This window comes from Tyto alba, unplaced genomic scaffold, assembly GCF_018691265.1.
Source record: "Tyto alba isolate M040663 unplaced genomic scaffold, T.alba_DEE_v4.0 Super-Scaffold_17, whole genome shotgun sequence".
Taxonomy (NCBI): Eukaryota; Metazoa; Chordata; class Aves; order Strigiformes; family Tytonidae; genus Tyto; species Tyto alba.
Genome location: NW_024881279.1, coordinates 18,286,518 through 18,314,305, shown reverse-complemented (window position 1 = coordinate 18,314,305; position 27,788 = coordinate 18,286,518). Strand labels below are relative to the sequence as shown.

At 37.2% G+C, this 27,788-nt stretch overlaps 1 protein-coding gene across 1 annotated transcript in view; it reads left to right on the top strand.

Moving 5' to 3' along the window:
- SLIT3 (slit guidance ligand 3) overlaps window positions 1-27,788 on the top strand; it is a 525,410-nt gene that overhangs the window by 353,253 nt on the left and 144,369 nt on the right. The window contains exons 11-13 of the mRNA XM_042790009.1: window positions 990-1,061; window positions 7,065-7,136; window positions 17,274-17,345. Coding sequence (XP_042645943.1) covers window positions 990-1,061; window positions 7,065-7,136; window positions 17,274-17,345 — 216 coding nt within the window. The remainder of the gene's footprint in view (window positions 1-989; window positions 1,062-7,064; window positions 7,137-17,273; window positions 17,346-27,788) is intronic.

Sequence of the window (27,788 nt, the reverse complement as noted above, 5' to 3'; positions counted from 1 at the left end):
TGAGAAAAAAATGCACAATGTTTGAATAATAAATAAGAGCTAGGTAAAAGCAAATTTCGTTTTCAGTTCCAACTCTGTAGAATTTTAGCAGCCATGGTCATTTGAATTTGTTGTATGGGGATTGCCCTTTACATTCCTAATTGAGATGAATATTTAGGGTTCATCTGAGAAGACAGTCCTTTCAGCAGGAATTTGGGGAACTTGCTGACAAAGACTTGAAGATACTTGCGGGAAGGAACAGAAATTAATCTTAGTGGTTACTGTATGCAGTGTCTTAAAGCTGTTTACATTTTATGTTAGTGATACATGCATTTATGATACATCATAAAAAATACTTCTTTCAAACCGAATCTTAGAAATGAAAACAACAGCATTATCATGTAGTCTGGACCATATTTTAGAACACCTTCAGTATTTGGTAGTTAAAATAGGAAGATACAGTCCTTTTTTGCTCTGCTTTAATATAGACTCTCCCCCCGACTCCTTAAAACTCTGGATTCATATCACAGTGAGTTCCACTTTGTTTTTCAACGTGCTCCCACAGATTGTTGTTCCTGAGACGCTCTGATAGTATTATTAATCTGCTCATTAAGCTGTCACAACATAGCATGGCTTTTAGTTTGGATAGCTATGTTCCGTTTACAACAGCTAGTCACGAAAAGCATCTGTCTTTTCCACCTTAACTTTGATTAAGTAGTAATAAAATATGGCTACTGTTTTTTATTGATTCCATGAGTTTTAAAGGTGCAATTTTGATAGCATTTTCCTTTTTTTTCTATACAGATTTAGTATAATCAATGAGGCTATTTTATTTTCTAAGTTATTTTTTCAGTATTTCTCCATTTATTGGCTTTCAAAAGAAAAATCTGTTTTGCGTTAAAACTCTATAAAATTGGTTTATATTTATATAAAAATTTTCTGTCATGTTTAATGTTATTCCTGCCCTGTAATTGTGTAGTTAACATGTATATTACTTTGTTTGTTTTTAGACGTTTGGAACAAAACCTCATCAAAATCATTCCCCCTGGAGCTTTTACCCAGTACAAGAAGCTTAAGAGAATGTAAGTTTTAATAAGACCAACATGCAAAAGCAATCATGAATCTTCTAGCTTCAAGTTCAGTATCTTTATTTCAGAAACATATTGGCAATTTCTATATTGAAATCACTGGGGATTGCACAAATAATCTCTTCAAAGTGTAAGCAAAGGTGGAATTTGGTTCAAGATGCCTAACAGTGCATGAAATCCTTAATAATGCTTTATTTCACTTCCTGTTATAAATGATGTGAGCTAATTAGTTGTTAGTCTGTTCAAACTTCAAATCTGCTTCCTCAGAAGAGATTTTAGGTTCTATTTTTTTTCTCTTTCATTCTGATATCTGTTTGCACCACTTCTATTTAATCGATCCCAGTTATAGCAGGAGTGCGTGTTCTTGCAGAGTAGTTAGGAATTTTTGTAGTGCATTCAGTATCCTGATGTTGAAATGGTTTGACTGTTTTCAAGAAAACAAAGAAACCTGCTGGAGTTTGTTTTCTCTGTTTTTTAATCACCAGTGGATAGCCAGAGAATTACTTTCTTATTAGTTCCCATGTTTTCTCTTTGGATTTAAAAAAAAATAATCCTGATTTGCACTCTTATGCAGATAACCTGGGCATACCCAGATCAATCTTTCTTTTCATTTTTAAGGGATATATGAGAGATGTTGTGACAGCAGTACAATGATAAAATGATTTACTCCTGCTTCACCGTAGTATCAATATGTTGATGGGTTTTACTGGACCAGTAACTTGCCGAAGTCATTCAGGCTTTTGTAGCTCAGTGCTAAAACTGCTAAAAAAGTGCCTTTACAGTTTTTGTTTTCTGATGTGAGCAATACTTACTGGAACTAAGAAGCTGTCAGCTTATTTCACAAAAGACACTGGATTATCAGGTAGCGAATGCTTTGGGAACTGAAATGAGCTTGTGCTCTACCTTTGGATTTAAATGTAAAATTACTGTGTTTGCCAGTCCAAGCTTACCAAGTTCCTAGAACTGAAGAGCTGTAAATATGGATCTTAATATTTAGCAGGTCAAATCATCCATCTTACAGAGTCTCTGTTCTTCTGTCCCACTTTCAATATAGCTGTATGTATTTTTAAAGAAGTACCGTATTAGATAGCAAGACGGTAATTTCAGTGAAAATTGATGGATCCCTTTTCAGTGACCTAACTTGTAACTTTTTCATTATTAAAGTTGCTACTTAATTCTTTCTGAGGTATGACTAATTTTAGATTTTGGCAGTGTTTTACTGTCCTTTCATTTTTCATGATCGGTGAACTCTAGTTTTATGGGAGTCGACCAAAAAAACGTTCTTTAACTTGACTAGCTGCTCAACCCAATGTAGCACTTACTATGTGAAATGATTAATGTTAGAATTTCACAGCAGAATTCCATTAGCAAGTTGTGTTAACAGCTTTCTAGAGTATAATTGGCATACTCATTGAGATCTGAACTCATCGTTAAATAATAAGTTATTTTGCCAGATGATCTGTATCAAAGCTTAGTTATCGTGACAGCATTTTGTGGAAGAACTTGGAATAGATAGTTAGGCTGCAGAATGTCCCATAACAAACATGATGTTTTGCCACTTGGTTATTGATCTTTCTCCTTGTTACCATTTTATTCCTGATGGAAAGTAAGGCTCTAAAATGGGCATCACTGTTGATACATAAATTTTAACTGAGAATATTTGTTCCAATATTTGCAGAGATTATTGACATCATGTTTTCAGTATGCAAGGTTCCCAGTAGTGTTAACACAAAAATACACTTTGGTCCAAAGACTACCTCTTAAAACAAGAGAATTATCCATCCTTTTCCTTATAGAGGAAGGACATGTTCAATATCACTGAAGTCATCAGCCTTTCTTAATTCCTGTCACTTAGATTTCAATGAGCAGTGCAATAACATGAAGATTATTGATTTAATTATTTGATGCCCTACCCAGGGTACAAATAAAGACTTATTATTGTTATTGTTATTAAATATTATTTATAATAATATTTTCTATAATTCAGGGTCTAGCATTAGCATAACATTGTGAATTGTATTGTATTTTTCTCCTTCTGTTGAGCAAATATGCAAGAATGTTGGGGGTAATAGACTGCTCACTTGCAGCAGTCTCAGTATTTTGATTGTTTACTGAGTATTTCCTGCAAGATTATACAGTTTCCTTTTCTTAAATAATTGGATAACTGAGATTAATTTTTAGGCAAGTGACAGTTGTCCAAGATAATCTTCATATAACTTGATATTAATAGGTCAAGATGATAGTTGAAGATGTATGTATATTAATTCAAGTGTTATATTTGCATCTAGCTGAAGTTTGCTGTTTAGAATGTCCCTTCAATAGCTTCCAGGATGGGAGAGTTATTTTAGTGAATGAGTTTTAGGAAAGGAGCTGAAATCTTTTGTGTCTTGGATTTCATCATAATTGCCCAATCTTCTCACACAATTAATTACATGAAGCTGAATGTGTCTGTCTCAGAAGGAAGATTTGGCACCTGTAGAATTCAAATGCGCAATTGAGATATATAATCTGGGATGACGATTCCCCTGATCTTGGGGTGAATGTAATAGGTCCTAGCTGTGCTCAGTTATTCATGGGCTTCAGAAGAGGTTTGAGGGGCTTGAAGGAGATACATCTCACCTCCAGAGATAGATGTTGTCATTATTGCATGAAGTATCCACTCCCAGACGTGCCATATTCAATTCATTCAAGTAGCAGTTGTGCTTGTACCATAGTTCTTTAACTTCTAGCCTACAAGTTTCAAAGTTCATGGCATTGCTTCCCATTTTGTCTTTGTTTTTCAGAGGTTTTAACTAACAAGTTTGTAGCACAGGACTAAGAGCCAAACACACTGAGCCATTTTGAAAGACGGGGTTGTACCTCACTAGCTCTGATGCTTGTAGTGGCATTTCATGTTGTCAAATTAATTTTATCATATATTAGCAGAAAACACATTGAGACTTCACAGTCTTCCCAGTAGCTCTGTGGCATTGCTACTTTTGTTAGGCAGCTTCTAAAAACTAAACCATATATGACATGGATTTTTGCTGAGTACTCTTGTCAAATGAGAGCAGTCCATTTTACATGTTACAGATAATCAAGTAATCTGTTTCTAATAATGTTAGTTGACAAAGAGAATGTTCATCCAATGCTATTAATAACATTTGGCCGCATCTAAAAATAAATCTGCTTTGTTTCAAAACCTTTTACAGTAAAGACATTTAAGCCATACTGTCATATGTTATACAGTGACTCACAGGGTATCCTTGCTCGTCTGGTGCAAAGTCAAAACCAATTTATAACCCTAACTGGTAATGGATCACAGCCACCCTCCAAGGTGTGTCCAGCCACCTTTTGAAAGAACATCTCTGCCGTGCTGTCAGAGGTGCAGGGAGACCAGTGTGAGGTGACTAATGTATTCCCTGCCTGGGTGGGAATCCTGATAAGTTTATTACATTTCCAGCTAAAGAGCCACATTTCCACTGAGTGATTCAGAGATACCCTAAACTATGAAAATGAGCCTTATGTGATCTAAATTGCCTTAGTTGTGCAGGTTAGAAAAACAGAAGCACAGAATAGGATGATCTTGCCAAAGCGCAGACCTAAGGAAGGGAACAAAAGTACAAGGACATAATTGAATCACTTTGCCTCAGTCAAGTCAGAAGGAGATGGAGCCTCCTTATCCAACAGCAGTGGAGCTTGGACTCTAATGGGAAGGAAATAATGTGTCTAATTATCTTCTACTGCTGATTGTAGTGCATCTGCATGAAGTGAGTGAGTGTCATCACCCAGCAAGGCATTTATGCACGTTCAGACACCATTAGTTATACACTCATTAGCATCCGGACGTGGGGAGAGAGAATGGATGGAAATGTTGAAATGTAGCAAATCAATAAAACAGTGCTGAAATACTTGTTTCAAAAACTAAATGCCCCTTTTCAGATGCTTGCCATTGTTCAGGAAACTCCTGATTTCATGTCACTGTCATATGTTCCTCAATAAATAGCACAGATTCACAACAGACTTCTGCTTACATAAGAATTACTAGATAGAAAGCACCAAATGCTACCAGGCAGTCTAAATAAGTTTCACAAAAACCTGTATAAAAATAAATATTCCTACTTTCACTGTCACAAATTTGGCTGCTCTGAGTTGAGCTGAAGAACTGGAAACCTTCACAGAATGCTGTCCTTGTAGGCAGGATATTGTAATAGGAAACATCAGTAGATTGCGGAGAAGTTGTTTAATGAGCCTTATAAAAGAACCAGAGAAAATCCTACTTTATGTGACTAGATTTTAAAACAGTTAGAGGACTTCATTAAAATTTTAATCAACAGAATTTGTAACTTGAAACATGTATAGAATGGAAAGCCTTCTTACTTTCTGATTCCTAAGTTCTTGCTCAAGTGATGTTTATTTAGAGTCTGACTGAGATCCTTAGCATGTGCCCCAGTGGAAATAACTGTGAAGATGTACATGAAATACTGTATTGCTTCAGCTATCCGTGAAAAGATTTGATACTACTGATACAAGCTGTACTAACTGTCAGTGAATGCTACAAGGTGGCTGAAAGTTATGCCTGTAGCTAAGCACCTGGTTGAACTGATTGACAGAAAGATTGGATTGCAGTGACGCCCATGATAAGGCACACAGTTCTGAGCATCTGGGTCCTAAGTGTAGTAAATTTGGCTCCATGTATGAAGAAATTGTGACATAGTCTATATTTATCTTTGTGTACTTGGTTGGTTATGATTGAAATTGAAGGGTATTTTCCAAACCAGGAACACACTTTACCTTGAAAATGACAGCAGGCTGTAACTGAATTCCACTCATCACAGCTGAAAGGGAGAATCTTGCTGGGGCTCCCTGACAGGGTCTGCAACATGCTGGTTGTTCCCTGCAGTGCTGCTGGCTTCAAAGGTCCATGATTTCCATTCAGGTGCTCGAAGGCTTTCCCGAGTGTCTGAAAACTCTGGGCAGAGCTCCCAGTGCTGTGTTGACCCTCTTCTCACCTGCCTCACCAGATCAAGGTCATGGTAGAATTTTGTGCTGCTTGCTTTCTCTAGGCCATTAAAAGCCAAACATCTGCTTGGTGACACTGGGGCCTGCTTTGGGATCGGGGCCTGGGGAGTATGTTTTCCATCCCCTTTCCCATTGGTATTAAACAGAGATGGTGTGGGAAAAGTCTTACCTCAGGAGATTTTTATCATCCTAAGAATTATTGATATTGTTTCATATAAATCGAGACTAACACTCAGTGGAATTTCCTAGGCTTTTGATGGGAATTTTATTTGACTATAGCACATGTTTCTGTTATTTATAAATATGTTTGTCTTTATATCTCATTTACCACAAGCTTTCTTCTCTTAGACAAACACAATCTTGCTGCCTCAGAAGCCATTCCCCTGGTGCCTACACCATGCTGACATCATTAATCCCACCATCTTCCTTAATGTATATCCTGGCAGCACTTTCCAGCTACCTCAGAACCTCTCCTCACCTTATATATCATTTCACTTATAATCAAAATATGATCTTCTACACTGTTATAAAGTTAGCCTTCCATGCCTTCGTTTAAACATTCAGACAACCTTTATGCTTTGTCACAGGCTGCTCCTCATGCTTGAGGGCCACCCCACAGATTCACAATGCGATCTCTGTTGTTAATACTTTTTAAGATGGTTTTATCAACCGCTTTCATTCAGTGGGCTACCTCACTGTTGTTCTTCAAAGATCTTCATAAAACTCTTTACTGCAGTGTCCAGAAAATTATTAACCTTATTAAAAGGGGAGCTGCCGATTTGTTGAGGCTATGGTCGGTCGTACTGACTCTTGTTTTCTGATCATTCCTGGAATTTGCCTATCTGTGTCCTCACATAGTTCATAATTTCTCTGAGGTAATATGATCTTTTAGTTCTGGTTTTGTGTCAAGTACATTCTTCCAATAAACTACAGCTAAAATATTTTCATCAGATTCCTGTTTACAAATATTTTTTTAATTCTCCCTTATCTTTTCAGAGACATCAGCAAGAATCAAATAACTGACATTGCACCTGATGCATTCAGAGGCTTGAAATCACTCATTTCATTGTAAGTAGAAAATAGAACTGAATGGGCATTTGGGGAATGCTTGCGTGTAAGAGAAATAAAAATGATAATGTGCTGTTTGGGAGAACTTATGTTTCTGTATGCAATTGCCAGCTTGCATGACGCATCTGATGTTTTGTAAATGAAAAATTGGTCATGAAGGTTAGAAGGAGCAACTGTTTACACATCTCCAGGAAGTTCTTTTATAGATGAAGACCCTCAAGGTGACTGACTTGTTCACTTCAAATCAGTGCATTAGTTGATCTGCTGTACATGTGCACCTGCAGGCTAATCCATGTCCCCCAACTCATCATGGCACACAAAAACCTACTCATAGCTCAGACACCTCTTGATGGTGTTAATCAGGGAGGAGTTAGGGGAAATACTTCCATATTTAATTTTTATTCTGGATTAAAGAACTGAGATTGCACTCTCTTGTGAGTTTTTTGGTTTAGTTTTGGGGTTTTTTTCAAACTAGTTAGGGAAGAACCTAAGCTTTTAAGAAAATGTTTATATTTCATAACTGTAATTAGTACTTTATTAAGCTGAAAGAAGACAAAAATACGACTTCATACAAAAGATAAAAGGAAGGTAGGATCTCTTGACAACTATTCGTTACTCTTAATAGAACACAGAAACTGGTTTAGCACCAAGTTGAATTTAAATGCAGCTATATTTCAACCTAGCTACCCACAGCACTATTAAAGCAATGGAGCTTTCAATGGATGAAAGGAGCAATACAAGGTCAGAAGCTGCACATGGAGAATGAACTAGAATAGTATTAAAAAGAGCCCCAGGTTGAGAGAAGAGGGTAGGCTCAACTGGAATGATATTTACCTCTGGTAATTTTAAAGTCAGTTTTAAAAAAATTTAGCTCCTTAATAGTCATAAAACAAAGTTTGATTTTTAATAGTGTAGTTTATTTCTAAATGCTGCCATACTTTTATTCTCTGAATACTGGATGACTCTAACAACCTGTAGAACTTGTTGACTAGTGCTAATATTAGAAAGTTATTCAGTATTAAACTTACATGTTGCAGTAAACTTCTGAGCCAGAATGCAGAAGGATGGGCCTTTTTTTTGTACCCTGTATCCAGCTGGGAAAATGCCAGAAATATATATTAAGTGTTGCTAGCCTTTGTTGAAGAGTTAGGGTGGTGTTATTCAACATGCTGTGGAAATGGTCAAATCCCTCAATGCTGTCTGGAAACGATTCAGTAAGAGAATGGTATTTACTGAACACTACAGTTTTGGCTTGGTATGAAACTGCTGATGATGCTGCAGTGCTCCAGCTTTCTTGTCTTGGCAAACCTCCTGGCTAGGAGCAAGCTAGACAGGCAAGACATTACTGGCGTTGACTTCCCAAATCAGAAGTTATTTAGCTTTAGCTATAGCTAATTCAGATACCCCCAAGTGGCCTCAAGAGTGGGACAGAACACATCAGAGTGGACGGAGAGGAAATGAGAATATAAACTGGACAGGAATTTAAAGTGTTTTGACTTGTACACAGAAGCAAGTGAAATGACTGTGTATTCTTTGCCCAGTCATTGAAAATGATATTTTAAGTAAAAAACTGTTTAAATATGTTTATATCCAAGTGAGTAAAATAGTGCTTAAGTTAATTCTAGGATGTTACAAGGGGAAAGAGAGAGGGCAGAGAGATGAGATGCAGTACAGAAAGGGCTATAGTACAGGAACTGCCTCTAAGCAGTCTTTCCTTTGTTTGGTGTTTGTCTCTGCCTCAGTTTCCTTCTAGTGCAGCCACCCAAAGATGTTGTAACACACAATCTGTTTCTCCTTTCTTTGGCAGACTGGTTTCTAGGACAGTAGTGACTCCAGCCTTGAAATTGTCAGCTTCCTCCTGTAGGTTCAGTTGTCCATTTTGCTTGCCTTTGGCTTCTACTTTTTTTTTTTGACAGGTTTTAACCTTGCTGTTCATTGCAGGTAGATCTTACAAATGTTTTCCCTGCGGCTGATAGGAAAGAATTAGTGACATGAGCTTTCATGATCTGTCACCCAGACCTCTGGCAGGTTCTTCCCTGCTGGTCACTTCTGTAGTTGCTTCAGTTTCTGAGCCCTAGATACCTTTATGGAGCAAGATTATCTGCTGTTCTGCAGAATCTGGGTTTCTCTGAAGAAACCTCCCCCAGGTTTTTACTTCTGAGAAGTAGAGCATCTTCTTTCATCCAATCTCTGCTATAGCCACCAGTCCAGTTCTGTCAACTGCAGGAAGACAAGTAAGTGCAAGAGAAGATGGCTCTTTTGAAGTGCCAGCCCTCCCAATTAAACTACCAAAGGGGAAAGAACAAGGAGGTGGAAAGGAAGTAAGACAGTTTGCTTACTAGTGTTTTCTCTTTTAAGCAGCTCAGTCTTTTTGGTGCCTGAGGCCCCAATAACTTTAGTCAGCTGCATGCCCTGAAGGAACACTGCTCTGCATACAGTCCTTCAGCTCAGCTGACAGTAACTTTTATTTTTCATATACGTAAGTCAAATGTGATTGGTGGCATACATTTTAATGAGACACCATTGAGGTTTAATCTGTGCACAGAGCAGCTGGACTTCTCAGCTAGCTGAGTTAAAACACAAATGAGAGGGGAAAATGTTAATGCTCAAATGAAAGTAAGCAACTTTGTTTCCATTAAAAATGAAGTACTGCTGTACTACCTAAAATTCTTGCTTTTTTTTCCCCCCCTGCATTATTCCTATTTTCTGCTCCTCCCTTTACTCCCTGCTTGCTTGCAATTGCAGTGCTCCCTATGGGTCTAAGAGAGTGAAAGTGCTTATCTGGAAGACAGCCAACATTGTTAGTCTGGCGGGCTAATGGAGGCCTATATATAGTGAGTTGCTACTCGACTTTCTTCTGAAGTTAACTTAGGTTAGTGTTTCCAGGCAGAACTGTTTCTCAGACTACTCTGCCTATTGTACCTATGTAGAGATGGAAGAAAAAATGGTGTATTGTAGATTTCAAAACACAGGAATGTTTATTACAGAAGCAGTTTTCCCTAAAATATATAAAACTTAAATCTTTTAGAAGTGCTAAGTGATCCATATGCTATCAGGTCATAAGTTTTTATTTTAAATCTGTAAGTTTTCTCTAACAAGAAATGCACCTATGGGAGCCAAACAGGTCACAAAATCTTAATACTTTAAATAAACCATTTCTACCTTAGGTTTTCTCTGCATTTAGCAAAAGAAAGGCAAGCTTGTTCTTGTAAGAACTCAAGACTTCTCCATTCCTCACTCAGAGGAAAAAACCCCTTGTTTTCTCCATGACCACTTTTCAGTGGGATTTTGCTCCCTATATGATGACTGTGTGGAACAAGGAATTTCTACTCCATTTTTCTTAGAAATATTTGGGCATGTACATAACTTTTTTTTTTTTTTTTAATCCCAGCTTGTGACAACAGTTAAGGAACTGGAATCATTCTTATTGATGAACATTTTTTTCTTTTTCCCAGAGTTTTCTGAGTTTCCCCTTGTTGTGTCATGTGCAGGTGGCAGTGTGAGTCACTGGTCAGCTCTGGGACTGTATGTTCTGTGGATTTAATTCTGTTACAGTGTCTGAAGTTCTCTTTCAGTATTTAGGCACTAAGGCTTAGACCCTTAGTATATTTTTGGTATGAACAAATCTTCAAACTTGTTTATGGACAAAACTGAACATACAGTAAGATCCAGCCTCTGGTTTTGAGAGAACAGAGCTGTGGAGAGCTTACCATAAAACCATTCCAGTGAATGAAGGGTGTTGTGGATCAAGGCCTGAGAAAAAGGGTATTTAGTCTTAAGTATGCTACTGTGGGATTTGGGAAGAAGAAATTATGTTGTATAATTTCAGTGACAGCTGTTGGACAAACAAACTGCTTATCTATATCAAAGTCTCCCCTCTTGAAAAAGTGGAAGCATTTCTCTGTCTCAAAGAGATGATACAGGGTTGAAGGCTGTGAAATGTAGTGATACTGCAATACCTGGGACCATAGAAAATAACCAAGATGAGAAACAAATAATTCAAATTATTTTAATCTAAAAAAACAGTAAGTGGCACAGGTGTGAGTGAGCTGTGGTAATGTAGCTATGGCTTTTGTGTTGGAGGGATTCGTCTTGCCATCCAGTGCTTCTTTCCATGTAAATAAGAGCAAATGGTATCTTTGTATTAAAAAGTGTGGCAAAATTGGTTGATTGCAGAAGAATGTGTTATTTTAATTTTAAGCAAAAGTTTGAGAAATGCTCTGTTTGTGGTACATAGAATTCCACTTTGCTGGAGCTGGAGTGGTTAATAACTCAGCGTAGAACATGGGGGCTAAGTTATGAATAGTTTCATGTTTCAAGATTGCTGCATGCACTTTCTGAAGCAAATTAATCTTTCACTTAATCAACTCAAAATCTGTCTAATATCAGTAAGAGGATTGTATAAGCATTTGGTTATTGTTAATATATCAAAGATAAATGTTATTCTTGGGGTCAGTAAACTTCCCACAAATGTAGGTTTGGAAGGCCATATCCAGACTGTCTGGGGACATTTTATGAGATATGACAGAATAGTCTAAGCCTTCAGTGTGTTAAACTGAATGAATAAATTTTAGACCACTGCAGAGGGAGAAGTCCTCTGCTTTTGTTTATATGCTGAATTAAGCTAGTGAACAATTTAAAAGCTTAGATCAGCCTGGGCGCGAAGACAAGAGACAGTTTAGATTTTGACATAGCAGTCCCATTTAGACCATCATCTCCTGGGTGATGATGTATGTGGTGTCATTCATGGTGATTTGAAATCTGCAATAAAACACTGTCTATTGCAATAACTGCCAAACTTATTTTAAGGTAACAAATTGCTTTGGATATTTTTACTGTGATTTATTTAGCCTAACTTGTTCTGAAGAAATATGAAATAGTGCAGGGAAAAAAAAATTACATGTCTACGTTTCTTTCAGATATTAGAAATTTATTGCTGTTTTTACCCCTATCAATTCCTCCTCTTTTGAAAACTTGAATTCTTACTGAGCCTGTGCCATTGTACGTAGCTTGGGAAATATAATTCTTCCTAGCAAGAATTGTTTTCACAGTCTGAAGGAAAGTTAAAAGCATTCTGAGGACTGAAAAAGGCATTGCATGAAGTTAAAATTTGACACTTCAGTAAGAATGTTTCATCCAAGCCAAAATAAAGGAACACTTAGCTGGAAACCATATGGTCTAGAGTAAGGGATTCTGTGCTAGGCTTTCATACCCCAAAAAGTTCTGTGTCACCTTCCAGGGAAAAATCTCTATATTCAGGGATCTGACTTAATGAAGCAGCTAAATTGCAACTACATTTCCAAATAAGGCAGACCAATGAACTGTAAAATAAAGACAATTTAGCAATTATTGTTTCACACCGTTAGAAGGTGGTATGCTAAACTTTGGTGCATGTGAAACGCCATCCATATGTTGGTAGAGTCTTTGCAAATTCATTAATTTTAAAATTGTTCAAGGGGTCAGAATGTCTAGAGTCTGTGAAGAATCAGTGAGACATTTATGTTTCAAGATCGTGCCGCTGAAGGTTTTTTACATGCTCCCCCAAGGTAACATGCATGTTGCTATGCGTGCTTCCAATGCCTTCTTTTTCTGATGTGTCGCAAGCTTTTAGATGAATCTATGTAGTGACTGCTTTCACTGTTTAATATCTATTTTTAGCTACTTAGAGCATCAGTTGGATTAATCTGCAAAACTTTAAGTTTAGTAGTAACAATTAATTGTTTAACTGGAAATGTAATATTTAATTGTGTCTTGGAGTAGATAGATTTTGGGGGGAATATCAAAATATGATGCCAGAATCAGGCTGAGGAAATATAATGCCTCATTATGACTTTTATGTATTTATATAATTTCTTATTGCAGCTCCATAATAACTCTTCATCTGAATAGGGTGCTTCTTCCAGGGATCTCCTCCAATGCTTGCAGGGCAGCTAGGGGTCTGTGCTTTATGTGTGTTGTCCTTCCCATTGTTTGGAAGGTTGATAGCTGTCTGAAAACTGCTGCAAGTTGTGAGCCATCCTGACAGGTACTTCTGAGGAACTACATACAGCTTGTGGTTTGTGGCCATGCTGAAAGCTTTTAGCTGTCAACTGGCAAGCTGATGGCCCTACATGTTGCTAAGAATATAGCCCTCGGATGGCTCAGCTGCACCTGTGCCATAACAGCAACTTGCTGATGTTAGAAAGCCACCAGCAAAAGATTTGACAAAAGTCTGCTTGAGTTAAAAATACGATGAATGTATTATGAGTCTTCACACTGGTCATTCTGGTGTTATGTATACCTGTCTTGTGGAAAAGGCAAGAATAAAATCCATGTACTGGCAAGTCTGATGTATTTGCACATCTTTATGATTGTTTTCTCCATTCAGACTGGTTTCCATCTTTGTAAAAGAGATTCCCATGAGTGGTAAGACGAGAAAGAAATGAACAGTAAGAAAAAGGATACCTATTGGTGTCTCAGCCAGTTTTGGCTTAGTCTCTAGTTGCTACTTTTAAGATTAGCATCATGTATACAGAATTAAGCTATAGCTCACTTTTCTTTTTCTTCCAAAATGTACATCATGTTTAGGGTGATATCTTCTCCACCTGACAGTAAATGGTATTTGTCAGACCTGTGGCTAACTTGGTTTCTCAGCAAAGTTAAGAAGCAAATGAACAATCAGGAGCACACAATACAAATTTTAGTAATTTTTTTTGTGTTCTAATAAATGTCGTTCTGAATCAATGATTCGCTGTCTACTGGCAGCAATTACTGAGCTGATTTTATTTTTATTACATATTAGCTCTGTTAGGTTATTTTTAATAAAAAAAATATTTGGGGTCTAAAATTTCAGGTGCTAGGGGATAGAAGGCAGGTTGTATTCCTGTGCCAAGCTTGCACAGTATCCAGAACACCTGCATGTCCTGCAACATATGTGAGGGATGCAAGTGAACGTACGTTTTTAGAACTTGCAATGACATAGGCAAATCTAAAATTTATCTCTGTTACTAAAAGCATTGGGTATTTAAGTGAAGTTCTTGAATTGAGCTGGCTGAGTTTCCTGTTATTTTTCAAAACAGCTTTCAAAGTTATTTTTTTGTTTGGGGTTTTTGTTTGGTTTCTTTTTTCCCCAAAGCTGCTCTTCTGGAAACACTGTGGTGCATGTTGGTGAGGTGAGCGTAATGACAGGACATAGAGGAAAGTGGCTGCAAGACTGGAGTGTACCTAGCCTGGCCAGGCTTTTCTGCAAGCTAACTCATTCATAGTGCTACTAGGAGTGCAGCAGTTGGTACATGCAGAACAAAAGCATCTTCGATCAAGATCATGACCAATACTCATATTTGTCGGTATGAGTATATTTTCCTGTCTTAAACAGAAAAAAAAATGAGAACTCTGAGGAAAGCAAAAGTTTCTGTGTTTTTTGTTAGAGTAAATGGAAATAAGGAACTCAAGAAATGAGATGCAGTTCATCATGTATCTTCCCTCCCCTCTTTGCTTCTTTCTATAGGAGCGTTTGACTTCAGCCCTGGCATGGCAGGCAGACAATGGCATTAGCTAATTTGGCTCTGTGTAGTACTGAACATGAATATGAATTATAGACAAGTGCCTGAGCTCTCATACTAACTTTTGTTTAGCTGTTAATTTGTTCGAATGTTAATGCGCCACATGCACATAAGCCCAATTAGGTTTGAAAATGGTTATTTTCTTTTCATGGCTTCTAAAAATTGAAGCTTTGTTTTATTTTATAAACTATTTTAATCTGTTTTTTTTCACTCAAAATAATAAAGAGCATGCATAAACACATCCAAGGTTTAAACTTCAGTGGAACACTGCACTATGACTTTCTGACTCTTAAACTATGACTTTCTGACTCTTAAAAGCAAATGAAAAATTACTCTAATAAGAGTCTTATTTTGATATTTGTATTTAGTAGTACTATAGCTTACAACTGTACTGAGTGTAAGTGTTGAGATTTCTTTAAGATTTTACTCACATAAGTGATTTTACCGCCACAGCCAGAATAATCCCTTGGTCTGGAGTGGGGATTTTTTTACTAGTGGCCATGGGCATTTTGTAAAGCTTAGCTTCTGAACTCTTTCTTATATGCTATAGTATTATGCATTATTGATCAGCATTGATGATCCTGCTACTTCACAAGACTAAGGAAGATGTTCATCTAACATCACAAAGTTTATAATCTAAATTTTGTATACAGATGCTGCACTTGCTAAAGAAATGTTGTTCGGAAAGAGTGGAAACTGAGATGGAAATATACTGGATTCTTATTTTGTTCAGAAAGAAGTCTGAGTCAGCCATTTGGATGTTGTTTTAGAGCCCAGTGAAATTCAGTGACTTGAATATTATCTTATATTTTGAAACTGCTATCTAAGTGGACCTGCTTGACCTTTCAAAGCTCAGCCATCATTTCTGTTTATTTTTGGGTAGAGTGGGTAGAGTATAAAAATCTACAATGCATGAAATGTTTTTGAAGTAGGAAATTGTGTGTGCCTTCTGGCGCTGAAATTGGGAAACAACTAGGAAAATTTAGTAGTACTATCATTTATTACTCACAGAAAGCACTATCTGTAACAGCACATTAAAAACCAACCTCCTGATTCTGCAATAGATAAAGAGAAATTATGTTACAATTGTCTAGAGAAAGTATAATACTAGATAATCATTAGTTTCTTGGGTAGAAGTTCAGTTCCTGCTAAACTACAAAAGTAATGAAAAATGAAGCTTCACATTTAGACTTTTATATCCAAGTGGTGTTATTTTATTTAGATTCATTTTATTTATGCTCAAAAATGAGTTGATCTGGGAACTCTCCCATAGAGGTGATATACTTCCAATGACTGATGAAGAGTAAACTGAAGTGGTGTTACTCTGGGAAGGCCAGAGCGTATTGTAAATGGTCCATCATGCTAAGTGTTTGGTTTTCAGTATGTTCAATTCACCATAATATTTTAAATGTTGAAAGACAGGGCAAGCCAGAATTTCGGCCAGCATCCAAGCATCACATGGATATTTGAATCATTCCTAGCATGTTATTCCACATTAGAAAATAAGGGGATTTACCAGTTTCGTGACACATAAGCAACAAAGTTTTGGCATGAGCTGGTTTATAACCATTTACCATGTCTTATAGAAATTGCATAAATACTGTTTTTCCCAATTTGAAATCTATTAAAATGTTTACATAAGGCATAAAATTTTCAGAGGGAGCCTAATCTTCCCTTTTACCAGGACCCATATAAGCTCCTAACTCACTTTCTGGTTTTGACAAATCTTATCAGCTTGCAGAAATGACATGAGTAAATACTTTAGCTGTGATTGATATTAAGGTGTTCCTGACATTTATGATTTTTGCTCTGATCCCTAGGTAACGCATCTTAGCATAATGGTAGCTTTGTCTGTTTTTCCCTTTAATTCAATTTCTGAGGATAGTATATGTTCATTTTTCCATTAAAAAATGAAATATTTTTAGTATTAAAACCAAATCATGGGTATCATATCATATATATTTATGATTGAATAAATATATGCAGTGACTTTCATTTGTCTGATTTTTTTAACTATACCGAAATTATTTTTGAGTTTCTGAAATATATGTCTATTTCCAGTTCAGGCTAATTTTCTTTATATTACCTGATTGAAAAGTTAACAGCAGCTGGTGAAGCCATAATATTTTATCCCGTGATGCCTGTGTCATGTTTCATGCCAATTATTATATCTTAAGAGAGTCGGTTATATGAAATTTTATCTACAACCAGCTTGTTCTCCCTGACTTTTAAATTCAGTATCACTGAGCAGAATTCTAGGTTTTGTGATCAGAGAATGTGCCTTTCAATGGTTAAAATATTTCTGAAAAGGGTGGAGAAAAATCCCTCAACAGAATGAAAAATATTTCAGATAAAGTTTTGGATGATTTCCAGTTTCTACATTAAAAATGCTTTCCAACACCAGACGAAGCCTGAATCATAACGACTCATTTAATACCACATGCTCTGAAAACAAAATGAGATCAGTAGTTAAATGAAATGCCCACAGATCCTGGGCATGGTGCACAAGATCAATAAAGATGATAATGTAGAGATGTGGGAGGACACTAAACTGGTCTGTTACTTAAGATTTATTTTGTCTTCCTGAATCTTTCAGAGTGCTCTATGGAAACAAGATCACAGAGATTCCCCAAGGCCTTTTTGATGATCTTGTGTCTCTGCAGCTGCTGTGAGTATGATCCCTTCCTCTTCTTTATTTTACAGATGAACTAGATTTACTGTTTTTTTCAGCTTCTGACATTAGTATAATCAACTTTTCCACTGAAAACTCACTGGGACATCGTAGTCTAGTCTGTTGTTTCTGTGTCAGGCAAGAGGGAGTCAAGGGCTGAAAAAAAAAAAAAAAAAAAAAAAAAGGAGAAGGTGCCAAGAGTTTTATAGGACAGTGTGTATAATGGCTATTAGACACAGAGGATTTAAGTGTGGGAAGGAAATGAGACTCAGTGAAGTCCAAGAGAGGAAATTTGGTCACCAGCTGATGTGCGGGTGGGGATGCCATCTGATGATTTTTACACATTTAGCGTTTGTGGTTGAATACCTAGATCCTTGAGGGCTACTGTGTTGCAAGTACCTGCACACGCAAGCAAAACGGTAGTATAAAAGATCTTATTGTTGTGAGCCATGCTCAGTTCTATTTTCATATATGCCAAATGTGGTTTAGTTGTAAGATAAATGATTTCAGATTATATTGTGTATTTGAGTATTTTGTGCCATGTGGGGTTTCACACACAGTCATGATTAGGGGTAGGATATATATAATACACTCTTCGATATTTATGAATGTAGCATAAAAAATTTCCTAAGCCAAATATGAAATTGCAAATTTCACTCACTCTTGTCTCTATAATCACATTGGGAACTGGTAACTCCTTCAGAGAAGGAAATCAGCTACTATTTCATCCAGTCAGTAGAGAGAGGAGAAGTGAAGTGAGTTTAATGTGTATTCCTAAAGTTCTGCTTGCCATCATGGATGATGTACTCAGAAAGTAAAGGTGATATATGATAAATTAATTAATTCTGGTTTATATCACACATAACCTTCCACCCCCGAACAATAATTTATATAACATACAAAAATAAAAAGTAGCCTTTAGACATGTTAATTTAAACCTTTCTGACTGTCTTGACAGAACCAGAAATGAATATCCAGAAGTTCATTGTTACCACTGAATGTGTCTGTCTATGATTGCAGTCTTTGCTGCGCTTATATTCTATATAAAAACAAGCATAGATTTAGATTATAAATCTGTGAGCAAACCCAAAGAAACAAAATATGAAATAGTTGAAATTGCTCTGTATATTAACTGAAGTACTACTCAGACATATAATTTATCCATAAGATCTTAATTGCAAACATGGACCACCCTGTTCTAGAGAAGGATGATCAAGAGCACATATGGTTTGGTTATGACAATCCTAGAGCTGTGACAGTGGGAAGCTGTTCGTCTCCTGCACACAGCCAATTACTTTGTCTTCACCTTTTGCACATACTTTTTCTGGCAGCTCCTTTCCTCTTTCTTGTCCCATACCTCACAAATTTGTTGGTACTTGAGCATTTTCATGGCCAGCCTGTGCAGTAAGAGAAGACTGTGTATTTAGGAGGGAGGTAGTTTGCCGGTTGCGAGAATAATAAGCATGAAAGTGCTTAGAAGCCAGGACTCAGTACATGCTGATGTAACTGGCATGTTAGTCATTATCAGACTCAGGTTGTTCTTGGTACAATGAAGATGCTGAAAGCAAAAGGAGAGCTAAAACTTAACTTTTCGCTTTGACCTCCGAGAAAGAAACCATTAAAAAAATCTGAGCTTTGTCATAGCCCTCCCTCCCAAATATTTTATGGGTATAAGTTTGAATTGATACACCATTGCTCTGTCTAACCCAGGACACTTTACAAGTAGGATATTTCCCAGTAGAAAAAAAAAAAAAAAATCACTTAACCCATGGCTCACAATGTCCTGTAAAAATGTGGGTCTAGAACTTCTGCATAAAGCGCTAAGTAGGTTTCAATGCCTTTATACTATAGTCCTTGTGTGCATGTAGTGCAGGCTTTCAATGAATTACATATATAAATGATGCCTTTTTGTTAAGGGGGCAAAATCTGTGTGCCAGAGAACCATTAAAAGGTGGTGTACTTCAACCATTTAAACATTCTCAAGCTGAGAAGATGTAAGTAGGTTGCTCCGTTATGGAAATCCCAGAGTATTGTGGCTCTGGAGTCTTTCCGGGTCTTGAAAGAATTTGGATGTAAAGCAGCTTTTGGCAAGGAAAGCATTGATCATGCTTTAAATACAAACAAATATCTGCACACTTTTCTGATCATGGCTTTGAAGCAGCTATTAAAGGATTGCTTGTAGAATTTTAATGGATACCAAAAAAAATAAATGGCATTCGTTGGTTTTAGACCTGCTTTTGAACAGTTGGAAGAGTGCCCTATGATTAGATCTAATTTAGTGTTCAGTAGGCTCTAGATTGGATTTCTTCTTATTAGTCTGGAGACACACTGATAAGAACGTTCTGATTAAGGTATTCTGGTAGTCAGTATAATTTCCTAGGCTTGAGCTGGGGCATTTTTGAAAATATACTGGCATTATGGTAGAGCAGGACACAATCAGAAAAAGGGAGTGGTTGTGTGTCCTGTATAAAATCACTGAGATTGTATTTCGAAGGAAAAAATAATTACTGTGAAATAGCAGAGCAGATAATATTGTTATTTACTGGTTTGGATAAGACTTAGCAGAGTTTCTCAGAAATGTCATTATCCTTCTGTTGAAATATACTGTCACAATACAGGCCCAGATTGTTCCACTTTTATTCTGGTGGAATGGTTTTGTGTAAGTGCCTTACATCTGCAGACAGTACCACTGATGTCAGAAACACTGTAGATGGGTAAAGTAATGCTCAGCTCAGGCATGGCAGCATCTTAAACTACCCCATCTGACTTTGGTGTATGGGAAATGAAGAATTTAGAAGAAGTTTTAGACTACTTGGCTAGCATTAGAATTCTGTATTTCTGTCATGTAAAACAAAGGTGTGTAAGCCAATATTATATTTGGCAAGAAAACAGCCAGGCATGGTTAGGTAATAAGGTTTTTTTCTTAGGGGGGGGTGTGTGTATCTGTGTGTTGTTGTTATTGTTTTGGTTTGGGGTTTTTTAACCCTATTGGTTTAATTTACAATGTTGCTTCTGAAGTCTTCTTTATAATTAGCTGTCTTCAGTAGTTAACAATCCCCACATAAATAATCACAATTGGATTTCTATTAAATTGCCAATTTCACAAATCTTACGCCTTCCTCAGTATGCAATTATAACCAACACAGCAGCAAACATTATAGAAGTCCAACTGCACATCTGTTCTGTGGAACAGAATCTTTTCTTGGACCATGTAATTTTTCTTACTCTGAAGTTGCCAGGAGAGAGGATGCTAGAAGGCTACTGTAGCTACTGTAACCTATGTTCATATATTCTTCTTTTCAGCAGGCTGGATCAAGTGTCTTCTGAGAATTTTAGGTCAATTTGTACTTTAGAGAGCTATACTGTTTTCCAGAAAGGGGTAGCTAGAGTGAGGGGGGTTTTGTTTGTTTGTTGGGGTTTTTTTAACAGTAAACTGAAACTTTGCTTTCGCTGGGGCAACAATCCATCCAAGCTGTGAAATAATGTTTGATTAATTACCATTGTTTGTGTAACTTGCATTTGAGTATCAAAAGAAGGGAAACACTTTCAGTTCAAGGTGGAAGTTTTCAAGTAACTGTTAGCTATGGCCAGTTTGAACTCCTGTCCAGGAGGCTTTAGATTAACCTTGGTCTAGAAACTGAGGTATATTTAAATGTCCTTCTCACCTGTCTTTCAGTTTCCCTGGAATGTGGACAAGCTCTTTCAGGAGCCCTTGAATTTGCCAAACTGTCTGCCAGTCACTGCACAGGGGGCACAACTGTGCAGCTTGCTCTTTTTCAGAAACCCTGTGACAGATAAACCTGACAGTTGCTTTGCTTGCTCCCAAATGAGCAAATGTGCAGAGCCAGTCTGCAGGGAAACAGTGAGTCAAGTGACTCAAGACAGTGAACTGTGGATAATGGGCACGAAGTTTGTTAACCAGTATTTTTCATATCTAAGTAATACACTTTCCTCTCTGCAACGATATTAAAACAAACATTCTAGGAACCTTTTTACTGCAGTTATACACTGTGTGCTTCACAGTGTGCTCTGTTTCCTGGAACAAGAAGGTATCATAAAAACTCAACTGTTTAAAGAGAGTGTATAGCAAAATAAAATAGGGGGATAAAATCTCATTTTTCAAATGTCTGGCAAGTATCAATTTTCAATAAAACCTTTTCCTTGAGGAAATTTACTTTGCATAGTTACTAATCATACCAGTTCTCAGGCGTGTTGATCCTAAATCTTATGGTTGAGATCCCCATGGCTGGCTGGGCAAGAAAGAATCCCTATAGTGGACTCCGTTTTGATGTTGCTAGAAGTAGATATAATCCTGGGGTACATATATATTGAAATCAGAGGTTTGTTGTATTCTTCTCTCATAAAACGAAGCCAAAAGCATACAGCCTTCTCCTTCTCCTAATGTCTGATCACTAGGGAAAATTCAGCACTGTAGTTGGAAAAGACCAATAATGATACTGGTGCCTGGAGTCTGACATATTGACAGATAAAATAACTTCAAAAGTGGTGAAAAATTAGACCTCCAGATCCAATCATCTAACCTGGGTTAAAATGGGAACTATATCTAATATTTACAATTTCAACTGACCTTTGTTTAGAATAAACTTGTATGAAGTGACAAGTCATGTGTGTACTTTCAGAAATTGTTATTATGAGTCTTCCCAAAATTCAACCAGTCAGATTTTGCTTTGAGTGATTCTTCTTTTTAACCTGCTTTTTATGCTGTTTCTCCTTGGATGAATAGTGAAATACTTGGTAGTCCCATAGCTCTTCTGGTGAGGTTGCATGGAAAATCTCTCCATGGCAAATGTGCCAAGTTTGAATTGCTTGTGTTGATTTGTAATTGTAAATTGAATCCCAGTACTTAAGGGCTTAAAATAGGATCTACCAATTATTTATTGTATACTTCTGGAGCTTGCTGGAAGCTCAAAGAAAATCCAGTAAAGCACGAGCCCATACAAAGTATTTTAAAAAAGAAATACAAAATTACTCTAAAGAATGTACATCAATTCCAATATTTTGCACTGTATACATAACAGTTATATACACAAGTATCATTAAACAGTGATGCAAACAGTATATAAATGCCAGAATAAAGAAATTACAGTTTTTCATTTCCAAGTCTCTTACAGCACAGTAGTCTCTTCTCCCCATAGGAATCTTCTGAACTTTAATTGATGTATAAAATGTTCTTGTTCCATGGAGTTCTTCATTCTTCTCATGGAGAAGAAACAACAGACATTGACAAAAGAGACTTTCTGACTAGATGTAAGGGGAAACATTTTCACAACGACAAGTGAAGCAGTGGATCAGGCTGCCCAGAAGGTTGTGTATTCGCTGGCCGTGAAGATTTTAAAGACCAGACTGAATAAAACTCTAAGCAGCCTGGTTCTGATCTATAAGAGGACAAAAAAACCTCTCAAGCTTCCTGTCATTCTGAATTATCCTGTGATCTGATGAAATAATTATTCTTTAGATAAAACAAATATCTGCATTAAATATCTATAAATTGGTTATGCTTTGACTGGCGTTCAGACCAGATGACCTCTGGAGGTCCTTTGCAACCTATGTCATTTCTGGGTTCTGTGATTCTAATTTAGCAAAATAACATACGAACTTTTCCCTTAGTTACTCGAAATATTTCTGGCTACAGCAGAGATACTATACAACCTTCGTCCTTCCAGTCCAGGACAGAATACTCTCTGCACTGACTTGTTTAATAGCTTTAGAATTGTTTTCAAGCTGTTTGCCTCAAGCTTTTTTCCTTCAGATTTCTGCATTTAGGCTGCTATTGTGATAATATTACTAAACTAAATAACTGCTGTTAAAGTGAGGGAGCAGCATCTGCCAGACACAGAAATACAATTAGAGTCAAGCACTAATGAATGTCTACAACAGCATCTGCCTTTTCTGTGTCACTTCTGTAGCCTGTCTGCATGTAGCTTCCCAAAACAACTGCTGGTTTGTACGTCAGCGTGTAATTCATTAGCTCTTCTGACGCCAGTGCTCCAAGCTGGACTCACCTGACAGAAACTCTTGTAGTTAGTATTACACAAGAAACTAACTTCCTGATAGCACAGGAAGTTGAGGAAATGTGTTTATTCTGTTGTGCATCTGAATTATCATGCGGTTATATAAAATCAGCTGTGACCTTATCTGCAGGCATAAGTTAGGCAATATTGACTTTTGAATAACAGAAGTCCAGTTGCAGTGACAACATGTGCTTATAATTCTCCAGGTATTAACACGAGTACCACAGGATTGTTTTATGGATGGTGTTCAGCTGGAGTTGCAGTCTTTTGGATCAGAAATAAAAGGAGGCCTTTAAAATGTCTCCAAAACAGGACTGTCAGGCTGTTCTCTGTGCCTCCTTCTTGACTCATTATCAGCTCATGACTTTTCCATTTTAATTTACATTGAATGAATTTGTCATCACCATCATCCAGTTTCCTGAACATGGAGAAACACTTGAAGCTGGTTCAAGCAAGCATGATGATGATTTCACACTGACAGACTCTTCAGTGGTCAGTCATCACATTAGAAAATGTAAATTTTAGTAGATGTCTAAATATGTTGACACAGCAAGAGGCAGTCAGATTGCTCCCCTACACTCCAGATCATTTTAAAATGTTCCTGGAACCCAATATAATTATTTTACCAATAAGTAAGCAGGGACACATGCAATTCTGTTGTTAGGCTTTGCTTGTCCTTGACTGCTGGAATGACAGAGTACTTGACTAGATACACTTCAGCTCTTCTCCTGTGATTAGTTGTGTTAAGTCAAAAATGATATTTGATTCCCTATACATTTCCAGAGAAAATGCTGAAAAGTTTTTGACTTTTTATAACAGGTATTCTATATCCTATGGAATGCTTTCTGCCAAGAGTCCTTTCTTTGCTGCCCCATAGTGCCTTTGAATGTAGGTGAAGCCTTTGACTATTGATATTCTATTAAAGTCATGTATATTCAATTTGTATTCTGCTGTTACCCATGAAAAACTCTAACCCAGTTCTCCTGTACAAGTCTCCCATGCAGCTTACATCTGCCTTTTTCTGGTGAGCTCTCATTTTCCCCAGTGGAGTCTGGCATGCGGGATGTGCCAGCCAGTTAATGGGATGCCGAACATTTTCATTCTCATCATGTTGTCATCTCTGTCAAAACACAAAGCTAGAGGAAGAGAAGTTTTCCAGTGGCTCTGTGCAGCTTTTCTTCCTGACACTACTTGTGGCTCATTGATGTCCCTAGGATGATTTTTGGTCCATCCTGTAGCAACAGAAATCAACCTGAAGTCTCCAGCATCTGTTAAGGTTGCTAGGCTGCTGTTTCGTTCTCTGAGTTATGTAGTTATTTGCTGATAGTTTGATTACTTGTCTTCACTGAGCTGAAAATACAGACACTGCTAATGGTAAAAGCCATATAAACATCCCCACTTGCTCTTAAAAAAACAAATTTTTCAATCATTTTGAGGTTGGAGTTCAAAATGTTATTTAAATGTTAATCACTTGAAACTGTGCTTGGGCATATAATTCAATTATGGGACCATCTTAATTATGCAGATGGTGCTCATGAGCATCTGACACCATTACAGTGCCAATTCAGTATACATTCATTCAAAGGGCTTAGCTGAAACACATTATTATTTCAATGTGTGTGGACAAATTCACTTCTTCAGGAAATGGGTTCATGGAATTGTAATACTGCTCTGTTCTGCTCATTGCTTTCAATGGTGTGTAAACCACAAGGTCTTTAACCGTTCTCCTGTATTCTGTGGTGGTCCTAGACTTGCAAGAGATTTCTTCATGTTTTTAACATATCCAGAGGGATGAAAATGGAGATTTGAGTTAATAATCCCTCATCCCTCTGGTTTGCAGGCGGTTTTATTTCTACTTGAATTTTTAACCTCCTTTTTGAATGCTGCACCACATCTGGAGGCCGTGTGTAAATCTCATCCAATCAAGCTGATAACAAAATAGGAAAATTAGTGGAATTTACTTTCACCATAAATTGGTACAAAATAAATACCATGTAATTCTTGCTAAAATAAGGCTCAACTCTTAATATTGTCCCTTCTTTTGTTGTGAGTCCAATAAAAGGAACCCTTAGTATATTTTACAGCTTGGTTCGATGTTTAAGGAAGATTAGTGTTTCTGCTTCCTAGAATATGTTTTTCTCATCTGCCTTTGTGTTAGTTTAAAAAAAAATTCTTATAACCATTTTTAGCTGCATGTGAGTCCAGCCTTGTATACCTAATTAATAATTAGATGCTATTAGGGGGCTGTGATAGTGAAGAAAGATTAAGCGAAGAATTGGAATTTATATAGGGGAATTAGCATAGAGGAGATATTTTTAAATAAATCAGAATTTTGAAAGGAATATAGATCTTGATGCTTCTGGCCAAAAGTCATCCTCTAACTCACATGAAGTAAGAGGAAAAAATTTTTAGGGGTTCTGTTTTCTCAGTTTTTCACTTCCCCCCCTGCCCCCGCCTCCCCGCTTTCTCACCAATTCTGATCAGAAATAGGACACTAATCTATCTCATGATCCACCAGGGATGTCCACATCTGTATTACTGTTGAGCACACTATCTGTCCTCTTTAGATTTAGGTACTGCATACATATTGCATAGGTGATATACAGAATAGGTGTTGTCACCTCCAAAAAGCTGTGCAGTACCTGAATTCCCACATCTAAACAGTCTGCACAGGCGCTTTGCTGTTCCAAATTACCTTCTCCAATGCTTAAAGGAGAGTGTGCCTCTGTGTTTGTGGCTATATATAGGACTAGTTTCTCTCATTTTTGGTATTTGCCTCTTACAGAAATGTCAAAGATTATATCACCATGAATGTAATCATTGAGAATTCATGCCAGAAAAACTCATCAGGTTGTAAATTATAATTTTCAGCATGGGGTTTATTCATGTTTTGTTGAAACTAATCAGAGAATGAATTCAAATCCTGTGTATTCACTGCAGTTCTAGGTCAGCTTTGCTCTGAGGGTGTAGTAAGTGGGATCAATGATGGTTAGACTTCAAGCCCACTCTTTGCACAGGAGTGAATAGCATCTGCACAACGCAGCTCTGCTGTGTGTGCACTTTTTAAGTGTCACAAAAAGACATGCCGGTTGTCCACATATATAAATAAACTGTAGTTCAGTCGTAAATTGTCTTATTACTGGGATTATTTTCATTTTTGCTTTATGCTTTGTTACAACTACTGCTTGCAACGTAAAATATTACTATGATAGTAGAAAAAAAATAGCATCTGGCAAAATAAATCGGTACTTGCTTTCTGTTTTCTTCCTGCATAACTTAGGTACCAAGCCTCTGTCATGGAATATCCAATCTAAACTGAAGTGCATTATCTAAAAGCAGTGTGGGACCAGTGCACAAGGGCAGGGTGTAGAAATCAAAGGATTTGTAATGTCGAAGTGCATGTCTGGGGTTATTGTTCAAAACTCAGTAGCTGATTCTGCCTTCTAACAGCTTGTTAACCTGTTCTTTATGGAAAAGGTAATGTACAAGGTTGAAAGAGAAATGCATAATGCACAAGAACCAAGAAAGAATGAAGATTGCTTTGGCTTGGACATACAAATGGCTATAAGAAGCAAGTATTAAGAAATGACATTGATGTTTGCCATTGGAGTAAAATCTCAGAATTCAAATGCGTGGGAGTAACTGTTTCTGTAGCCTAACACGAAAATTACCCTGTTACTTCTGGTGGAGTCAACAGGAGTGTGGATGAGGTGTCACATAATTATCAGTCACAGAAGTACAGATACCAGAGAGGTCATACTGGTGCTGCTTATGATTTCATAAAATTATTTTAGCTATTAGTTCATGCAAAAATGTAACCTCATTTATCCATCACTGCCTTCGATGGGACTTTCTCTTATCTAATATCAAACTTTGTTTTCTGCAACATATATAGGAGAAAATTCAGGTAAATTGATATTGTCTTTTCTGTAGGCTAGGAAGGTGAGTTCTGCACTGACACCCTCTCATTGCAAAGCACTGCTTTCCTGCTCTCCTTGCAAAAAGGGCCCTAGTCAAGTATGTGTCCATCTTTTATGCATCACAATTACTGTAGCCATTTACTGCAGTAAAAAGGCTCTGCCAAAATGACAGTAGGAGCAAAGAACTGTAATGAGTGTACAGTGTTCCAAAGGTTTCAGCAAAGCAAAGGCAGGCTGCTATGCAGAGGAAGCACCTTCTGAAGTTATTTTTTGGAATAAAAGAAAAGCCTCATGTACAGCTGGCAAGCATGCATTTATTCCCTGGTAGGTTTCCCTGTTGTCTATAGTGGTGTATGTGCGGGTTGTTGAAAATGGAAGCTCCCTATGCTGAGAGGTGTGTTTAAGGTGGTGTGTTTGCTTACTGAGGAGTGGAGGATGTCTTTTCCTTTTTACCTGTAAACACATTGGTCTTCTCGCTTAGTATTAGC